At 61.8% G+C, this 19,939-nt stretch overlaps 2 protein-coding genes across 5 annotated transcripts; both read right to left on the bottom strand.

Moving 5' to 3' along the window:
- Positions 1-143: 143 nt before the first annotated feature.
- MCOLN1 (mucolipin TRP cation channel 1) lies at positions 144-7,861 on the bottom strand. The gene is made up of 14 exons (XM_065664645.1): positions 7,770-7,861; positions 7,500-7,690; positions 6,035-6,202; positions 5,803-5,953; positions 5,579-5,666; positions 5,154-5,250; positions 4,773-4,872; positions 4,577-4,683; positions 4,307-4,456; positions 3,613-3,714; positions 3,321-3,443; positions 1,672-1,878; positions 1,192-1,322; positions 144-911 (listed from the first exon to the last, which is right to left on the bottom strand). The coding sequence occupies exons 1-14, from the start codon at positions 7,783-7,785 to the stop codon at positions 875-877; spliced, it is 1,668 nt and encodes a 555-aa protein (XP_065520717.1). The 5' UTR covers positions 7,786-7,861; the 3' UTR covers positions 144-874.
- A 3,162-nt stretch (positions 7,862-11,023) lies between these two features.
- Positions 11,024-19,418, bottom strand: LOC136006638 (ultra-long-chain fatty acid omega-hydroxylase). 4 transcript variants are annotated; one of them, XM_065664649.1, is made up of 12 exons: positions 18,917-19,418; positions 17,613-17,757; positions 16,646-16,699; positions 16,436-16,563; positions 15,607-15,734; positions 14,054-14,321; positions 12,704-12,770; positions 12,497-12,626; positions 12,295-12,428; positions 12,153-12,217; positions 11,974-12,056; positions 11,024-11,137 (listed from the first exon to the last, which is right to left on the bottom strand). In XM_065664649.1, exons 1-12 carry the CDS (start codon positions 19,076-19,078, stop codon positions 11,074-11,076), a joined length of 1,428 nt encoding a protein of 475 aa, XP_065520721.1. In that variant the 5' UTR covers positions 19,079-19,418; the 3' UTR covers positions 11,024-11,073. The 4 variants fall into 4 exon arrangements, with proteins under 4 accessions (XP_065520721.1, XP_065520718.1, XP_065520719.1 ...); XM_065664646.1 differs by lacking the exon at positions 11,024-11,137 and adding an exon at positions 11,572-11,854; XM_065664647.1 differs by lacking the exon at positions 11,024-11,137 and adding an exon at positions 11,572-11,836 and having other exon boundaries at positions 18,917-19,417.
- Between the last annotated feature and the right edge of the window lie 521 nt (positions 19,419-19,939).

Consider the following 19,939-nt stretch of genomic DNA (forward strand, 5'->3'; position numbering starts at 1 on the left):
CCCCACAGCACGGGGTCCCCACAGCAGCACCCATCAGCCCCATTCATCTCCCAGGGCGCTTTATTCCCTCCCCCCCAGGGGCACCCATTGGGCCCCCCCCCTGCCCCTGACGAGGTGTCAGAGCCCAGCCACAACTCGGCCCATGAACGAGGACGCCTTTAGGACCCAACCAAGGGGGCACAGGGCTCCAAGTCCCCTTCAAAACCTCTTCCAAGCAGTCCCAAAGCTCCCCAAACCTCTTCCAATGAGTTCCAAGGCTCCCAAACCTCTTCCAATGAGTTCCAAAAGCTCCCAAACCTCTTCCAAGCAGTCCCAAAGCTCTCCAAACCTCTTCCAATGAGTTCCAAGGCTCCCAAAACTCTTTCAATGAGTTCCAAAACCTCCCAAACCTCTTCCAATGAGTTCCAAGGCTCCCAAAACTCTTCCAATGAGTCCCAAAGCTCCCAAACCTCTTCCAATGAGTTCCAAAAGCTCCCAAACCTCTTCCAATGAGTTCCAAAAGCTCCCAAACCTCTTCCAATGAGTTCCAAAAGCTCCCAAAGCTCTTCAAATGAGTTCCAAAAGCTCCCAAAACCTCTTCCAATGAGTTCCAAGGCTCCAGGTCCCTCCCAAAAGCACTTCCAAGGAGTCCCAAAGTTCCCGAAACCACATCCAAGAGGTCCCAAGTGCCCCTGTGGGGCTGCCAAGCATCCAGGCTTGGGAGCAGCTCAAAATCCATCGGGAATAAAGGGGCCATCAGCATCCATTCCGTGTCCCCTCCATCTCCGTCCCCACTTTGGGGTGCTAAAAGCAGCTATAAGAGACCTTAAAAGCAGAGGGGGGCAAAGGGACATCATCCCCATGGTGTCCCCAAGGTGTCCCCATGGGTCCTGCCTCAGTTCACCAGCAGCGCGTTGTCTTGCAAAGGAGCCCTATGGGGAGAGCAGAAGGAATGGGATGGATTTGGGAAGGAAATCCACGTGGATTTGGGATCCAGGAGCCCAAAAGGATCCCCCCACCCTGGGGAGCACCCTGGGGAGCACCCTAGGGAGCAATAGTGCAGGCATGGACCACAGGGAGCCCCACAGGGAGGCTTCCATGGGTGCAGCAACTCACCGGGATCTGCATGGGATAAGGAGTGAAAAGAGCCTGAATCCAAGCCCGAATCCAAGCCCGAATCCATTGGGAACCCCCCCCCCAAGGCCCACTCACCGCTCGCAGCAGCAGAAGATGGAGCAGGATGCGGTGCTGTCGCGCCGGTACTTGCCCGACTTGGGGCTGTCCTTGCACTGGGCAATGTAGGTGTGGAGCTGGGACACGGGGGGCTCCCCCTCGCACTGGTGCTGTGCGAAAGAGGCAGGAATTCCTTAGGGAATGGCGTGAGGGTATGGGATGAGCGCAATGGGATTGACACCGCCGTGTTGGGCAATGGAGACCCTATTGCTCTCTACAGGATGGAGCTGCTCTCTGATCCCAAGGGATGGGATACGAGGAAACAGCCTCCAGGAGAGGTTTAGATGGACGTTGGGATGAGTTGGAAGCAGGGTAGTGCCGGGGTCACCACCCATGGAAGTCCTCCCATATCACAGACAAACCCATGGGCTTCGTGCTGCCCTTGGCAGCTCTTTCCCAACCTGCTTGATGCTTCCCAACTCAAATCCCAACGGATTGAGCCTAGGGTGAAGGCCTCACCTTGATGGTCTCATAGGAGCCGGTGATGAGGGCGATGAAGAGGCTGAGGACCATGTAGATGAAGAGGCTGATGAAGGTGTAGAGGTAGACCTGGCTGAAGAGCCACACCAGGTAACTGTGCTGCTGCATCTCGGCGAAGGTGACGAACATGTCATCGCCGTTGAGCAGGGAGAAGAGGCACTCGGACACCATGGAAAGGGACCGGAACTGGGATGTGATGGGACGGGATAACGAGGCTGGGAAGCGGCCCGAAAGCCACCGTGGTACCACCAGGGTGAAGCTTCCAATGGGCCCACTGAGTCTAATCCCAATGGGAGCACAGCCATGGCCCCACTGCCACCCTGGGACCCCCATGGGGACAGCACCCACGGCCCCACTGCCACACTCCAACCCCCATGGGGACAGCACCCATGGCCCCACTGCCACCCTGGAACCCCCATGGGGACAGCACCCATGGCCCCACTGCCACACTCCAACCCCCATGGGGACAGCACCCATGGCCCCACTGCCACCCTGGAACCCCCATGGGGACAGCACCCATGGCCCCACTGCCACACTCCGACCCCCATGGGGACAGCACCCACGGCCCCACTGCCACACTCTGACCCCCATGGGGACAGCACCCATGGCCCCACTGCCACACTCTGACCCCCATGGGGACAGCACCCACGGCCCCACTGCCACACTCTGACCCCCATGGGGACAGCACCCATGGCCCCACTGCCACACTCTGACCCCCATGGGGACAGCACCCACGGCCCCACTGTCACACTCCGACCCCCATGGGGACAGCACCCACGGCCCCACTGTCACACTCCGACCCCATGGGGACAGCACCCACGGCCCCACTGCCACACTCCGACCCCCATGGGGACAGCACCCATGGCCCCACTGCCACACTCCGACCCCCATAGGGACAGCACCCATGGCCCCACTGCCACCCTGGGACCCCCATGGGGACAGCACCCATGGCCCCACTGCCACACTCTGACCCCCATGGGGACAGCACCCACGGCCCCACTGTCACACTCCGACCCCCATGGGGACAGCACCCACGGCCCCACTGTCACACTCCGACCCCATGGGGACAGCACCCACGGCCCCACTGCCACACTCCGACCCCCATGGGGACAGCACCCATGGCCCCACTGCCACACTCCGACCCCCATAGGGACAGCACCCATGGCCCCACTGCCACCCTGGGACCCCCATGGGGACAGCACCCATGGCCCCACTGCCACCCTGGAACCCCCATGGGGACAGCACCCACGGCCCCACTGCCACACTCCGACCCCCATGGGGACAGCACCCACGGCCCCACTGCCACACTCCGACCCCCATGGGGACAACACCCACGGCCCCACTGCCACACTCCGACCCCCATGGGGATAGCACCCACGGCCCCACTGCCACACTCCGACCCCCATGGGGACAGCACCCATGGCCCCACTGCCACACTCCGACCCCCATGGGGACAGCACCCATGGCCCCACTGCCACACTCCGACCCCCATGGGGACAGCACCCATGGCCCCACTGCCACACTCCGACCCCCATGGGGACAGCACCCATGGCCCCACTGCCACACTCCGACCCCCATGGGGACAGCACCCATGGCCCCACTGCCACCCCATGCACCCAGAGCAGCACCTTGACGTGGTAGGGACCCAGCACGATCCAGCCACAGAAGCAGTAGCCCAGGTAGATGACGGCCACGCAGCAGCAGAACCGGATGACGTTGGGAAGAGCCACCCTGAGCGTGACAATGAGGATCTGGAAGAGGAAAACCATTCTTTGAGGGTGTCATTGGGATGGGACTCAATAGAGCATCCTATGGGGCAGAGCGGGATGGGGATAATGCGGACAGGCAGATCCGTAGGGTGAGCCTGAGCTCATCCAGGCGCAATTCCCAGCATTGGGAATCGTCCCTGCTGTCACTCACGTTGTACTTCTGGAAGAAGGTGAGGTACCGGATGACCCCGACCCACACGAGCAGCGTGGAGGTGCCCAGGAGGATGCTGCAGATGTCGTAGCCGGCGAAGTTCTGCAGGGACAGAGGGGCCCCAGGCTCTGACATTGTCCCCACGCGGTCCCCAAGGCACTGGCAACCAGTGCCTGGGGCCACAGGCCACCAGGCCGCAGCAGGATGGGACCTTCTGCTGCTAATGGGGTCCCAATTGGACCAGCACCCCTCAGGAGCGATGCTTGTCCCCAACCCCACCATAAAGCCACCCACGAGAGCTTCACCCACTGCACTCTCAGCACCCATGGGTGGCCATTGCCTCCTACCTTTTGTTTCCAATGGGGTCCCACTTGGACCAGCACCCCTCAGGAGTAATGCTTGTCCTCAGCCCCACCATAAAGCCACCCAGAGGAGCTTCACCCAATGCACTGCCAGCATCCATGGGTGGCCATTGCCTCCTGCCTTTTGCTGCCAATGGGGTCCTACTGGACCAGCACCCATCAGGAGTGATGCTTGTCCCCAACCCCACCATAAAGCCACCCACGAGAGCTTCACCCAATGCACTGCCAGCACCCATAGGTGCTCATTGCCTCCTGCCATGCAGAAATGTCCCCTCCTGGGTGCATGGGGACACCGGTGGCAGCAGCCCCAGTGCACCCAGGACCTTGGGTACCTTGGACTCGATGCCAATCTTCATGATGGTGCCCATCACGGTGAGGACATCACTGATGACCAGGAGGATGTACCAGCCATTGAGGAACTCCATGCGGTCCGAGAGGCACACGCTCTGGTTGTACCGGCGCTGGAAGAACCGGCTGAACTCCTGCATGGCGAGGAGAAACCTTCACCCATCCCACAGCATTCCTATGGGAAAAGGGCCTACTCCAGACCCCAGCTCCATCCATCCCCACGCAGAGGTGGGATGCAGCATCCCAGCACTCACGTGCTGGAGCAGCAGGCCCCGGATGATGGAGCGAGCGCAGAGGATGAAGGACAAGGAGCAGACGAGGATGACGACGACATCGAAGAAGAGCCTGAAGGAGTTGTCACCTGCAAGAGGCACCGTGGCTCTCCTCAGCACCCAGCAGCACCCTTCTGGCACCCAAAGTAGGGGCAGATGCCAGCGCTGTGGCTCCCACCTCGGCCGAAGACGCTGGGATCTTTGCATTCCTTGATGTCAGCCCGGTTGTCCAAGCGGATTTTCACCCGGCCACTGTGGGCCTTGTTGTCAAACGTGATCTGGGGACAAGGAGCGCGGTGACAGCCCAGGAAAGCCATGGGAATGGGGGCAGGATGGGAAGGGGAGCAGCATGGCATTGGGGGCAACACGGCATTGGGGCAGCACGGCATTGGGGGCAGGATGGGCTCTGGAAGCAGGACGGGACCTGGGGGCAGGATGGGATTGGGAGCAGGATGGGACCTGGGGGCAGGATGGGATTGGGAGCAGGACGGGACCTAGGGGCAGGATGGGTCCCTGTGTCCTCACAGAGGATGTCCCCCCGCCCGGTGCCACCACTCACGGTGATGGTGAAGGTGTAGCAGTCGGGGATCTCGTTGTTGATGATGGTTTGGATGTTGATGGCTTTCAGCTTGAACTGGATGGTGACATTGATGAGCCTGCGCAGGGGACAGTGGGGCTCGTACAGGATGTCTCAGCCCACTTGGACACCCCAAAACCCCTAAGAGATGATGCCAAGAGTCAAAGAACCCTCCCAAACCACGGTGCCAAGAGTCAGACATCACCCAAGAGGAGCCAACACCTTTCGTTGGGTGCCCCAGCCAAGGTGTCTTCACCTTTAGAGGAGCAATGGTTGCACTTGTTTCCATCCCACAAGTTGGCTGGAAACCAATGGGGCTTTTCCAGCTTCAGCAGGAGGAGATCCCCCTGTTGGGATCCCAGCTCGTGCCCATGGGGTGTCCCCAGCACCCAGAGGTGGTCATTTACTTGTGGAACTTGAGGGTGAAGTTCTTGTAGCTGTGATCCAGCTCTGGAGAAAGAAGCTGTGGGTCCTCAGGGTCCACTCCCAAGCAGTCTACATGGAGGAGAAGCACCTTCAGTGAAGCCCAAAGCCCCCCCATATCCCCCACGGGGACCTTCTCAAGCCCCCAAATCCCAATCCAAGACCTTTGGGATGAGCAATTCCAGCCATAAGGTCCCCAAAAAGCCACCTGTGACAATCTTGGGGTCGATGTTGAAGGTGTCATTGGCCGGGTCGATGCGTCCCTTCCTGTAGTACTGCTGGCACAAGAGGAGGGCCGAGTGGTTGCCCCCATGCACGTAGGCATAGCGCCCGATGGTCTCGTTGGGAATGGCCAAGTACTGGGAGAAGGAGACACCAAGAGGGGCTGGACCTCGGTGTCCCCAAAGCACCTCTCGGTGTCCCCAAAGCGTGGCTCTCACCTTCTCCACAGCATAGAACATGCGCTCGTAGAGGTCCTGCTGGGTGTAGACAGCGTAGGAGTCCTCAGCCCCATCCACGTAGTCCTTCAGGAAGAGGTGCTTGAAGGCGATGGTGTTCTCCTCCTTGAAGGTCACCACCATTTGGTTGCTGAGCCCAAACAGGATGAGCTGCAGGGACAAAGGCCACCGGGATTCAAGCCCTGCCTTGGGCACGGGGGGCACCGGGGCCCAAAATGCGGCGCTTTCAGCCCAAAGACGCTCCCAACATGCCATCGTCAGCCAATAATGGATGAGCATCAGCACCTCCCCAGTGTCTCCACATCCCAGTGCCCCCAGTGCCACCCTCCCCGTGTCCCAGTGCCCCCAGTGCCACCCTCCCCACAGAATCCCAGAATCCCAAGGGTTGGAAGGGACCTCAAAAGCTCATCCAGTCCAACCCCGCCGCAAGAGCAGGGCAGCCTGGAGTACGTCACACAGGACCTTGTCCAGGCGGGCCTTGAATATCTCCGACGCAGGAGGCTCCACAACCCCCCTGGGCAACCGGTTCCAGTGCTCTGGCACTCGCACAGTGAAAAAGTCTTTCCTGATGCTCACATGGAACCTCCTATGCTCCAGTTTACACCCATTGCCCCTTGTCCTATCCCCAGTGGCCCCCATGCCCCACTGCCCCCTCCGCAGTGGCCCCAGTGCCACCCTCCCCAGTGTCCCCATGTCCCAATGCCCCCAGTGCCCCCCTCCCCAGTGCCCCCCTCCCCAGTGCCCCCATTCCAAGTGTCCCCAGTGCAACCCTCCCCAGTGACCCCATATCCCAGAGCCCCCAGTGCCCCCTCCCCAGTGTCCTCATATCCCAGAGCCCCCAGTGCCCCCTCCCCAGTGTCCCCAGTGCCCCCCTCCCCAGAGCCCCCAGTGCCCCCTCCCCAGTGTCCCCATATTCCAGAGCCCCCAGTGTCCCCTCCCCAGTGTCCCCATGCCCCCAGTGCCCCCCCCAGTGTCCCCAGTGACCCCTCCCCAGTGTCCCCATCTTGAGTGCCCCCAGTGCCCCCTCCCCGGTGCCCCCATGCCCCAGTGACCCCAGTGCCCTCCTCCCCAGTGCCCTCCTCCCCAGTGCCCCCTCCCCAGTGTCCCCATGTCCCAATGCCCCCAGTGCCCCCCCTCCCCAGTGCCCCCATGCCCCAGTTCCCCCTCCCCAGTGTCTCCATGTCCCCAGTGCCCCCTCCCCAGTGTCCCCATGTCCCAGTGCCCCCAGTGCCCCCTCCCCAGTGCCCCCAGTGCCCTCCTCCCCAATGCCCCCTCCCCAGTGTCCCCATGCCCCCAGTGCCCCAATGCCCCCAGTGCCCCCTCCCCAGTGCCCCCTCCCCAGTGTCCCCATGCCCCCAGTGCCCCAATGCTCCCAGTGCCCCCTCCCCAGTGCCCCCAGTGCCCCCTCCCCAGTGCCCCCTCGTCCCTGTCCCTGTCCCCGCTGCACCTGGACGGTGACGAGCAGGATCTTGGCCAGCTGCAGGCCCAGCTTCACGGGCCGCCGCCCGCGGGCCCGGTACTTGTCGCAGGGGCTCATGAAGAAGTACTTGAGGCGGCGGCGCAGCTCCTCTTCCTCCGCCACCCCCGGGGGCTCCGTGCTGCCGTAGGCGGGCCCGCGGCCCAGCAGCCGCTCGGTCTCTGGGGGGACCCGGCCGGTGAGCGCCGGGGCCGGGGGCCGGGCCCGGCTTCCCCCCCTCAGGCCCCGGCCGCCGCTCACCTGACGGGGCCGCCATGACGCCGCCGCAGCGCGGCTTCAGCCGCCCGCCTCACATGACCGCGGCCCCGAGCACCCACCCCTTTGGCCGTAGCCACGCCCCCTTTGGCGGTAACCCCGCCCATCTTGGGCTGCAGCCGCGCCCATCCGATTGGTCAGCCACTGCCCAGCCCGCTGTGGCCACGCCCACACGGTGGCTTGCCTGTGCCAGGGTGGTGACGTGGGGGGTGTCGTAGTTTAAACCAATCCGCACCGGTTGTCCACTCACCCCCCGACCCCCCCCACTCCCGGAGGGATGGGGAGGAAAATCAGGCGGATGTAACTCCCCCGGGTTGAGATAACGACAGGGGTGATCGGATTAACAGTCGTCACAGTGCTGATTTACTGGCTCTCAAAGTTGTTTCTCTTGCTCTCAGCGCTTCAGAGTGTAGTACATTACCTAGAGCCGGTTTCCCTGTGTTCGTGTTTATCAAGTGTGGGGCCTGGGCTAAGGTTCTTGTTTCACTGTACTTTATGGCAGTGACTTGTAATACGGGTGGGCTCCAGCAGCAGGGAGAGATGGATGTGGCCGTGGACTTGTACCGGGCCGTCCCGCTGCTCTTCACCGCCCTGGCCCTTGTCCTCGCCTCCGTCTTCGTGAGGCTGCGGGGAGCCGAGGGGGAGCGGCCCCGGGAGCCGGCGGCGGCGGAAGCGGCCCGGGAGAGCGGCCCCGGGGAGCAGGCGGCGGCGGGAGCGGGGCCGGAGGCCGGGAAGGAGGCGGCTGCTGAGCAGCGGGAGGAGGCGGCCGAGGAGCCGAGCCCCGCGGCCGAACCCAGCCCCGCGGCCGAGCCCAGCCCCGCGGCGGCCGAGAGCGTCCCCCGGCAGCCGCCCGCCGAGCCGCAGGAGGATGCAGGGGCCCAGGCAGCATTTCCCAGCAGGGCAGAGGAGGAAGAGCTGCACCCAGGGAAAGAGAAGCTGGTGGTGGGAGAGCCGGCAAGCACAGCAGCTGCGCCAGCCCCAGGGACAAGCACAGCAGCGTCACTGGAGAGTTCTGAAGGGTCTGAATGGCCTGTGGGTACCCTTGGGACCTGCCTGCTGATTGCGATGGGGATCAGCATGCTGGCACACACACAGAGGGTGTTCTACCCACAGCCATTTTGTCTGATCTCGAAAGTTAAGCAGAGTCAGGTTTGGGTCTTGTATAGGGTTAGACCACAATATGGGAGGACCAGGAGATCTTCCCCAAGGCTGGACAGTCATGAGTGGCAGGGTGTGTGGGACAGTATGAGCGAGTATCTGGTCCACTGGGCCCCTCCAGTGCTTTGGAAGCATTGGAGATGGAAGGCAGCTCTATGGAGTCCCCAGCAACAAGCTGCAGAAACTGCTGAAGGGGACAGTGAATTATTTTGAGCTTGGTGGGCCCATGGCACTTCAGGCCATCAGGGCAGAGATGCGACACAGAGATGGACTCATGATCGAGGGGTGGACTTAGCAATGGGCACTATTGCCCAGGTTATTCACGAGTGTGAACACTGCACACAGCCTCCTCTGCTCTGAGAGGCTGTTACAAGAGATGGAGCCTGACATCATGGACCAGATGGACTCAGCAGCTTTATAGGTCCATGCACTAAGAAATGATCTTTTTCTCTGTGTGTATGTAGATGTATATATATATGTAAGAGTGATGGCATATTGAAGATGTGGGATCTGAGCATGACGTGAATGGTATGGAATAAGGGGTGGATAATGTCCTGGGTTGAGCAGCAGCAGTCATTTTTCTCCTTCTTAGGAGCTAGTACAGTGCTGTGCTTTGATCTTTTGGCCTGGGGACAGTGCTGATAACGCCGATGTTTTCAGTTGCTGCTCGAATGTTTGGTCTGGCCAAGGACTTTCTGAGCCTCCTGCTCTGCCAGGGAGGAGGGGAGGCCAGGAGGAAGCAGAGACAGGACACCTGACCCAAACTAGCCAAAGAGGTATTCCATAGCACAGCACGTCATGCCCAGGAGGTAACTGGGAGGGACCCAGAAGGGCTAGGGGGACTGCAGGGTTGGACGAGGTATCGGTCGGTGCTGGGCTGGGGGGAGTGGGGCGAGTTATCAGTCAGCTGGTGCTGAGGTGTTGTATTCTTTCCTCTTGTTATTTCCTTCATCATTATTATTATTGGTGGTAGCAGCAGTGATTTGTGTTACACCTTAGTTACTAAACTGTTCTTATCTCAGCCCGTGGGAGTTGCATTCTTTTCGATTCTCCTCTCCGTCCCTCCAGAAGCAGGGGGAGGGCAAGAAGGGGGGAGAGTGAGTGGACGAGGTTTGTGGTTGGGTTTAAACCACGACAGAGGTGCACATACATGTACGGTGACATGGGACATGTGGGACACATGTACAGTGACATGGGACAAGGTGGGCGCATCCATGTACAGTGACATGGGACAAGGTGGGCGCATCCATGTACAATGACATGGGACATGTTGGGCACATACATGTACAATGACATGGGACATGTTGGGCACATATATGTACGATGACATGGAACATGTGGGACACGCGTACAGTGACATATACCACACGGGAACACATGCATGTACAGTGATATGAGACGTGGGGACACATACATGTACAGCGACATGAGATGTGGGGACACATACATGTACAGTGATATGAGACGTAAAGACACATGCATGTACAGTGACATGGGATGTGGGGACACATACATGTACAGTGACATGAGATGTGGGGACACATACATGTACAGTGATATGAGACATGAAGATACATGCATGTACAGTGACATGGGACAAGCGGGGCACATACGTGTACAATGACCTAGGACATGTTGGGCACATACATGTACTATGACATGGAACATGTGGGACACATGTACAGTGACATATACCACGTGGGAACACATACATGTACAGTGATATGAGACATGAGGACACATGCATGTACAGTGACATGGGACAAGCGGGGCACATACGTGTACAATGACCTAGGACATGTTGGGCACATACATGTACTATGACATGGAACATGTGGGACACATGTACAGTGACATATACCACATGGGAACACATACATGTACAGTGGTATGAAATGTGGGGACACATACATGTACAGTGACATGAGATGTGAGGACGCATACATGTACAGTGACATGCAACATATGGGAACACATACATGTACAGTGACATGGATACATTAACACGGATGGTGACACATGGCATGAAGTGACATGCCCATGAATGCTTACATGTGGCATGGTGGGGCACATCCATGTGAGGACAGTGACATGTTTTGTGGCGGGACACGTCCATGGGTGGTGACACGCATCATGGGGTGACATGTCCATGGATGGTCACACATGGCACGGAGGGACATGCCCATGCACAGCACCTATAGCACGGAGGGACACGTCCATGCACAGCACCCATAGCACGGAGGGACACATCCATGCACAGCACCTATAGCACGGAGGGACATGCCCATGCACAGCACCCATAGCACGGAGGGACACGTCCATGCACAGCACCCATAGCACGGAGGGACACATCCATGCACAGCACCTATAGCACGGAGGGACATGCCCATGCACAGCACCTATAGCACGGAGGGACACGCCCATGCACAGCACCTATAGCACGGAGGGACACATCCATGCACAGCACCCATAGCACGGAGGGACACATCCATGCACAGCACCCATAGCACGGAGGGACACATCCATGCACAGCACCCATAGCACGGAGGGACATGCCCACGCCATGTCCCACACACAACAGAGGAGGACGCATCCCCATCACCCATCCCCATCGCACACCGCAGCATCCTGCCCTCCACGGGACCTTTATTCCCCTCTCCTCCTTGGGGTGGCCCAATGCCCCCATGGTGTCCCCATGGTGTCCCCATGGTGCCCCTTAGGGCCCCTTGGGCAGCGGCTCCAGCACCAGCCAGAGCCCGTCCTCGGCGCGCAGGATGAGCTCGGGCTTGCGCCGCGGCGGCCGCGCCGTGTCCAGGCGGATGCGGAACCGAGCCACGGTCAGGGCCGCCACCACCTTCATCTCGGCCATGGCGAATTTCTGCCCGATGCAGTTCCTGCCGCCACGGCCCCTTCTGTCACCTCCACGGGTGCCATCAACATCCATGGGGATGGAGATGCCCCCAGGACACCCAGACTTGGGTCCATCGCCCCTCCACACAGTGGGGACGTTGGTGTCCCCACCGCGGCTTACCTGGGGCCAGCAGAGAAGGGGATGAAGGCCAATGGGGACCGTCCCTGGCTGTTCTCCGGGCTGAACCTCAATGGGTTGTAGACCTGGAGTGACACCATGGGGACATGGTTGTCCCTACCCACGGTGATGGGGACGTCTCGCCGCCCCATGGCCATGCCCCCAACCCCGAGTGGTTCTACCTGAGGATCGGGCCACATTTCGGGGTTGTGATGGGTCCCATAGATGCTCATCAAGCAGATGACCCCTGGTGGGACAGCAACGGCCACCTTAGGGGCAAGGGGACAAAGGGGTGGCACCGGGGACGCGCTGGGGGGGCCGTACCCTTGGGGATGACCCTTCCATCGCGCGTGGCCAGGTCCTGGGTGCAGCAGCGGGACACGGCGGTCACCGGGGGATGCAGGCGGAGGCTCTCCTTGATGCACATGGTGGTGAAGGGCAGGCGGGACAGGTCCTCCCTATGGGCAAGGGATGGTGGCACCGGTGTCCCAGTGGTGGGCAAGGGGTGGCAATGGGGACCTCTCACCATTCGATGTCTTCCACATCCCGGCCCTTGAGGAGCTCCTGGACCTCCTGGCGGCAGCGGTCCTGGTGCTGTTGGTGGCCGGCCAGGTTGTAGAGCAGCCAAGCCAAGGCGCTGGCTGTGGTGTCGTGGCCTGCGGGGGCAAGGGGTGAGCTTGGGGACATGGGGGCCACCTCCTTGCGATGGTGGCCGGTGGTGGCTCATCCTCACCTGCAAACATGAAGGTGTTGGCCTCGGCTGCAATGTCCTCATCCGACAGCGTGTTCCCATCCTCGTCCTGCCGAGGGCGAACGGGGTGGTCAAGGGGCAACCTGCCCCATGGCAACCACTGTTCCATGGCCACCTCCACCTCCCTCTGGCCACCAGCCTACAGCCGGGTCTGCCCATGGTCATCATCATCCCCTTGGGCCACCACTGTGTTCTTATGACCACCACCCTATGACCATCCTTCCCCATGGCCACCACCATCCCCTTGGCCACCTCCACCTCCCTATGGCCACCAGCCTACAGTCAGGTTTGCCCATGGCCACCATCATTCCTTTGGCCATCACCAGGTCACTATAGCCATCACCCTATGGCCATCGTTCCGCTATGGCCACCACAATCCCCTTGGCCACCTCCATCTCCCTATGGTCAACACCCTATGGCCAACCTTCTGTGGTTGTCACTATCCCCTTGGCCACCACCAGTCCACAATGGCCACCACCACCTTATGACCATCACCACCCCATGGCCAACCTTCCATGACCACGACAATCCCCTTAGCCACAACCATGACTTTATGGCCACCACCATTCCACAATGGCCACCACCATCCTATGACCATCACCACCCCATGGCCAACCTTCCATGACCACCACAATCCCCTTAGCCACCACCATGATTCTACGGCCACCACCAGTCCACAATGGCCACCACCTCCCCAGAATGGCCACCACCCCATGGCCAACCTTCCGCATGGCCCCACCATCCTCTTGGACACCTATGACCATCACCACCCTATGATCAACCTTCCATGGCCACCACCATGCCCTTGGCCACCACCATGACTCTATGGCCACCAGTGCCCCACAATGACCATCACCCTATGGCCAACCTTCCATGGCCACCATCATCCCCTTGGCCACCACCACCCTATAACCATCACCACCCTATGGCCAACCTTCCATGGCCACCCCCACCCCCTTGGCCGCCTGTGATCATCACCCTATGGCCAACCTTCCATGACTACCACCATTCCCTTGGCCACCACCACCCTCCTATGACTGTCACCACCCCATAGCCAACCTCCCCCATGGCCACCACCATCCCTTTGGCCGCCACCATGACTCTATGGCCACCACCACCACCCCATAATGGCCACCACCCCATGGCCAACCTTCCCCATGGCCACCACCACCCCTTTGGCCACCACCATAACTCTGTGGCCACCAGCACCCCACAGTGACCATCACCCTATGGCCAACCTTCCACGACCACCACCATCCCCTTGGCCACCACCAAGCCGCAATGGCCACCACCCATGGCCACCCTTCCCCATAGCCACCACCCCATGGCCACCTTAGAGAGCAGCAGGAGGTCGATGAAGTCCATGCGCTGGCCGCGGTGCTGGTCCAGCCAGGCCTGGTGGCCCAGGCGCTGGAGTGCCTGGCGCCGGCGCTGCACCACAGCCGCGGTGAAGCCATGGACAGTGGCACAGGCCTGGGTGAAGCGGCGCCCATCGCCCGAGAGCCGGTAGAGCCACCAGGGGTAATGGAGAAGGTGCTGCTGGCGCCGCACCACCAACCTGCTCAGCTCCAGGATGGCCTCGATGTACTCGCTGGGCTGCCTATGGGCCATCAGGGGTGGTCAGTGGGGGCCACCCCAAAGGCCATGGGGGGCTTCAGGTTATGGGGGACACCAAAAGGGGACCCAGAGCCCTTGAGGAATAAGGGGGACCCCAAAAAGGAGAGGTTGGGGTGGTGGGACCTTGATGGGTGCAAAGCCCATGGGGCCATCAGGGATGTTCAACAGGGTCCAGCTCAATGGGCATGGGGAGATGTAGCTTATGGAGGCACCAAAAGGGGACCCAGAGCCTTTGAGGTGAGGGAATAAGGGGGGACCCCAAAAAGGAGAGGTTGGGGTGGGGGGATCTTGAGGGGTGGAAAGCCCATGGGACCACCAGGGATGTCCAACAGGAGCCACCCCATTGGGCATGGGAGCTTCAATGGGGACATGGGGTGGCAGAAGGTCCCATGGCCATAGGGACATGTGGGACCCAGCTGGGGTAATGACACCTGAAGGGGACTCCACTGGGGACCAAACCAGAGCAGATGGGACACCGAAAGGGACGTGGGGTGATGGGGACCAAACCAGAGCAGATCGGACCCAAGAGGGACATGGGGTGACCTTGATGGGTGCAAAGGCCAAGGAAGACCCCAGCAGGGGACAGAGTAAGGGGTGCCCCTTGTGTGAGGACCCAAAGAAGGGGGGAAAGGGTGACAGGACACAGGGTGACCCCCAAGGGTGACCCAAAGGACACAAGGTGACACCCCAGGGTGACCCCAAAGCGTGACCCAAAGGACACAGGGTGACACCCCAGGGTGACACCCCAGGGTGACCCAAAGGACACAGTGTGACCCCCAAGGGTGACCCCCAAGGGTGTCCCAAAGGACACAGGGTGACACCCCAGGGTGACCCCCAAGGGTGTCCCAAAGGACACAAGGTGACACCCCAGGGTGACCCAAAGGACACAGGGTGACACCCCAGGGTGACCCCCAAGGGTGACCCAAAGGACACAGGGTGACCCCCAAGGGTGTCCCAAAGGACACAAGGTGACACCCCAGGGTGACCCAAAGGACACAGGGTGACACCCCAGGGTGACCCCCAAGGGTGTCCCAAAGGACACAGGGTGACACCCCAGGGTGACCCAAAGGACACAGGGTGACCCCCGAGGGTGTCCCAAAGGACACAAGGTGACACCCCAGGGTGACCCCCAAGGGTGACCCAAAGGACACAGGGTGGCCCCCAAGGGTGACCCCCAAGGGTGACCCCCAAGAGTGACCCCCAAGGGTGACCCAAAGGACACAGGGTGACACCCCAGGGTGTCCCAAAGGACACAGGGTGCTGCTCACTGCTGGCAGTGGCTCTCGTGGCTGAAGATGCATCTCTGGAGGCTGTCCAGGGTGAGGAGGCTGAGCTGGTCCAGCACCTCCAGCGCCACTGCATCACCCATGGGGCCCGCTGCTGCTCGCCACTTGTCCTGTGCAGGGATGGGTGCTGGGGATGGCGATGAGGGCAGGATGGGTGCTGGGGACAGGATGTGTGCTGGGTGCAGCATGAATGCTTGGTGCAGAATGGGTGCTGGGGGCAGGGATGGGTGCTGGGTGCAGGATGGGTGCTGGGTGCGGGATGGGTTCTTGGGGCAGGATGGGTGCTGGGTGCAGGACGGGTGCTGGGGGCAGGATGGGTGCTGGGTGCAGGATGGGTTCTTGGGGCAGGATGGGTGCTGGGTGCAGGATGGGTTCTTGGGGCAGGATGGGTGCTGGGTGCAGGACGGGTGCTGGGGGCAGGATGGGTGCTGGGTGCAGGATGGGTTCTTGGGGCAGGATGGGTGCTGGGTGCAGGATGGGTTCTTGGGGCAGGATGGGTGCTGGGTGCAGGATGGGTTCTTGGGGCAGGATGGGTGCTGGGTGCAGGATGGGTGCTGGGTGCAGGATGGGTGCTGGGGGCAGGATGGGTTCTTGGGGCAGGATGGGTTCTTGGGGCAGGATGGGTGCTGGGGGCAGGATGGGTTCTTGGGGCAGGATGGGTGCTGGGGGCAGGATGGGTGCTGGGGGCAGGATGGGTTCTTGGGGCAGGATGGGTGCTGGGGGCAGGATGGGTGCTGGGGGCAGGACGGGCGCTGGGTGCAGGACGGGCACTGGGTGCAGGATGGGTGCTGGGGGCAGGACGGGTGCTCACGTGCATGACGTGGGTGCTCTGGTTGAAGATGCCCAGGTAGGTCTTGAGCAGGTCCCCATGGAAGGCGGGCGTCAGGAGCCGCCGGTGCTGCACCCACTTGCACCCATGGCTCAGCAGCAGCCCGTCCCCTGCAGGGGGTCACCCATTGCCGTGCATGGGGCACCCATGGGTGCTGCCCACCCCGTCCAGCACCCGTGAGCCCCCACTCACCCAGCCAGGGCTGGAGGAAGCCGTAGAAGAGCTGGACCTTGGGGGCGATGGCGGCTGCAGGAGGGGAGCAGGGCTGAGGGTGGCCTCATGGCAAGGAGGGAGCTGGGGTCCCTTGGGTGGGGGACCCATCAGAACCACAGGACGGGGTTTGGGTTCAAGGAGGCCACCAGGTTGGTGGTGGCACCTTTGGGTGGCCATGGGGACCCTCAAGGACAGGTTGTTGGCCACTATAGGGTGCTATAGGAGCTAGCCATGGTGACACATTTAGGTGCAGGTTGGTATTGGGTGCCATGGGGGCACCTTTGGGTGCAGGTCGGTGTTGGGTGGCATAGGGATGGGTGCAGGTCAGTGTTGGGTGCCACAGTGACATCTTTGGGTGCAGGTCGGTGTTGGGTGCCATGGTGGCACCTTTGGGTGCAGGTCAGTGTTGGGTGCAATTGGGATGGGTGCAGGTCAGTGTTGGGTGCTATTGGGATGGGTGCAGGTCGGTGTTGGGTGCCACTGGGGCTGGTGCAGGTCGGTGTTGGGTGCCACTGGGGCTGGTGCAAGTCGGTATTGGGTGCCACTGGGGTCGGTGTAGGTCTGTGTTGGGTGCTATTGAGATGGGTGCAAGTCGGTGTTGGGTGCCATGGTGGCACCTTTGGGTGCAGGTCGGTGTTGGGTGCTACTGGGGCCAGTGCAGGTCGGTGTTGGGTGCTATTGGGATGGGTGCAGGTCGGTGTTGGGTGCTATTGGGGCCGGTTCAGGTCTGTGTTGGGTGCTATTGGGATGGGTGCAGGTCGGTGTTGGGTGCCACTGGGGCCGGTGCAGGTCGGTGTTGGGTGCCACTGGGGCTGGTGCAGGTCGGTGTTGGGTGCCACTGGGGCCGGTGCAGGTCGGTGTTGGGTGCCATGGTGGCACCTTTGGGCGCCGGTCAGCGTTGGCTGCAATGCGGCCCCGTGGCCGCGGGGCGGCGCTGGTGCCCTACCTGCGGCCGTGAGCACGGGGCGCAGCGTGTCGGGGTGGAAGAGCCGCAGGACCGGCAGCCAGGGCAGGAACCACCAGAGGCAGCCGCGGCGGTACCGGGCCGCCAGCGCCTCCGCCTGCTCCAGCCCCTCCTCCGTGCTCTTGGCCTGCGCAGGGCACAAGGGACGGGTCCTGGGGACACCGGAGCTGCGAACCCCCTCTGCCCGCCAGTCCTGCCCCGTTGTCGCCCCCCTTGTCCCCCCTTGCCCTCCTGCTGTCCCCCCGTTGCTGCCCCGTTGTGCCTCCTCATGCCCCGTTGTCCTCCCCTTGTCCCCCTGTTGCTGCTGCGTTGTCCCCCATTTCCCCTCGTTGTCACCCCACTGCTCCCCGTGGTCCCCTCTTGTCCCCCCGTTGTCCTCTCTCATTCCCCCTTTTCCCCTCTTGTCCCCCCATTGTCGCCCCTCGTTGTTCCCCCATTGTCCCCCTCTTGTCCCAACCATTGCCGCCCCGTTGTCCCCCCACATCCCATCGTTGTCCCTCCCTTATCCGCTCTTGTCCCCCCCATTGCCGCCCCATTGCCGCCCCATTGCCGTCTGTTGTCTCTCTGTTGTTCCCCTATACTCCCCTCCCATTCCCCCTTGGCCGCTGTTGCCCGCCCCACTGTCGCCCCTCGCTGTCCTCCCCATTATCCCCCCCATTGCCGTTCATTGTCCCCCCCAGGCCCCATCGTTGTCCCCCCCGTTGTCCCCACATTGTTCCTCCATTGCCGCCCCATTGCCAGCCTGTTGCCCCCCGTCGCTGCCCCCACGTTATCCCCCATTACCGCCCGTCGCTGCCCCCCCATTGTCCACCAGTTACCCCCGTTGCCGCCCGTCGCTGCCCCCCCATTGCCCCCCATTGCCTCCCGTCGCTGCCCCCCCATTATCCCCCATTGCCCCCCGTCGCTGCCCCCACATTATCCCCCATTGCCGCCCGTCGCTGCCCCCACATTATCCCCCATTGCCGCCCGTCGCTGCCCCCCCATTGTCCCCCATTGCCCCACGTCGCTGCCCCCCCATTGCCCCCCTTTTCCCCCTGTAGCTGCCCCCCCATTGCCCCCTGTCGCTGCCCCCCCATTGCCCCCCTTTTCCCCCTGTAGCTGCCCCCCCATTGCCCCCTGCAGCTGCCCCCCCATTGCCCCCTGTTGCCGCCCGTCGCTGCCCCCCCATTGCCCCCCGTTGCCGCCCGTCGCTGCCCCCGCATTATCCCCCATTGCCCCCCATTGCCCCCCATTGCCCCCCATTGCCCCCCGTCGCCCCCCGTCGCTGCCCCCTCGCCCCCCCTCACCATTCCCGTGTGCCCCAGGACCCAGCCGCGCCAGGGCGGGCGCGGGAAGGCTCGGAGGTGCCCGCACGTGGCCCGGGCGCGGGTGAGGAGGCCCCGGGAGCCCCGCAGGGCCCCCAGCGCCAGCGCCAGCGCCAGCAGCGCCAGCAGCGGCCCCAGCGCCATGGCCGCAGCCGGGGCCACGCCAGGGCCACGCCAGGGCCACGCCAGGGCCACGCCAAGGGACGGGGCAAAGGGCACGGAGCCGCCTCGTCACGTGTCACCGGCGCGGGGTCACGGCGGTGGCGCTGGTGTCATGGGAGTCATGGAGGCGTTGACCCTTCATACGTGTCCTGGGGCTTCATGCCCTGACATGTGGGACATGGAGGCATCGACCCTTCATACGTGTCCTGGGGCTTCATGCCCTGACATGTGGGACATGGAGGCATCGACCCTTCATACGTGTCCTGGGGCTTCATGCCCTGACATGTGGGACATGGAGGCATCGACCCTTCATACGTGTCCTGGGGCTTCATGCCCTGACATGTAGGACATGGAGGCATCGACCCTTCATACGTGTCCTGGGGCTTCATGCCCTGACATGCGTGACATGGAGGCATCAACCCTTCCTACGTATCCTGGGGCTTCATGCCCTGACATGCGTGTCCTTGTGACACCCTTCCCTCATGCATGGGGGCATCGTGCCTTAACATGGGTGCTGATGGCACATGCGCACACAGATGGGTGCACGCAGATGCACACATGTAGGAACACACGGCACCCCTGCTCACTTTCATGCACACGTATGTACACGTGTGCACACTCACACATGTGTATGCATGCACACACCTTGTGCACTACATATGTCCGCACATGTATGTGTGTCCATGCACTCCATGTGCACCCAGTGCACACACACACATGCAAACACACGCATACACACATGCACATAGGAACACACCTCCTGAGCACACACACGGAGAAGCACCCCATACACAAGCACATGCCCACACGAGCATCCCCTGCGTACACGCATGTGCATGCACC

This window comes from Lathamus discolor, unplaced genomic scaffold (genome assembly GCF_037157495.1).
Source record: "Lathamus discolor isolate bLatDis1 unplaced genomic scaffold, bLatDis1.hap1 Scaffold_51, whole genome shotgun sequence".
NCBI classification, from domain to species: Eukaryota; Metazoa; Chordata; class Aves; order Psittaciformes; family Psittacidae; genus Lathamus; species Lathamus discolor.

Excerpts from the sequence above, each read along its gene's own strand:
- LOC136006638 (XM_065664646.1), bottom strand. The coding sequence starts at position 19,078 with ATGGCGCTGGGGCCGCTGCTGGCGCTGCTGGCGCTGGCGCTGGCGCTG. Across the intron at positions 14,322-15,606 it reads CACGAGAGCCACTGCCAGCA|GCAGCCCAGCGAGTACATCG; the intron begins GTGAGCAGCACC and ends GATGGCCCATAG. Across the intron at positions 12,218-12,294 it reads TGGAAGGGTCATCCCCAAGG|GGGTCATCTGCTTGATGAGC; the intron begins GTACGGCCCCCC and ends CTGTCCCACCAG.
- MCOLN1 (XM_065664645.1), bottom strand. Across the intron at positions 5,251-5,578 it reads TTCACCCTCAAGTTCCACAA|GCTCATCAATGTCACCATCC; the intron begins GTAAATGACCAC and ends TCCCCTGCGCAG. Across the intron at positions 3,444-3,612 it reads CCTTCTTCCAGAAGTACAAC|ATCCTCATTGTCACGCTCAG; the intron begins GTGAGTGACAGC and ends TTCCTCTTCCAG.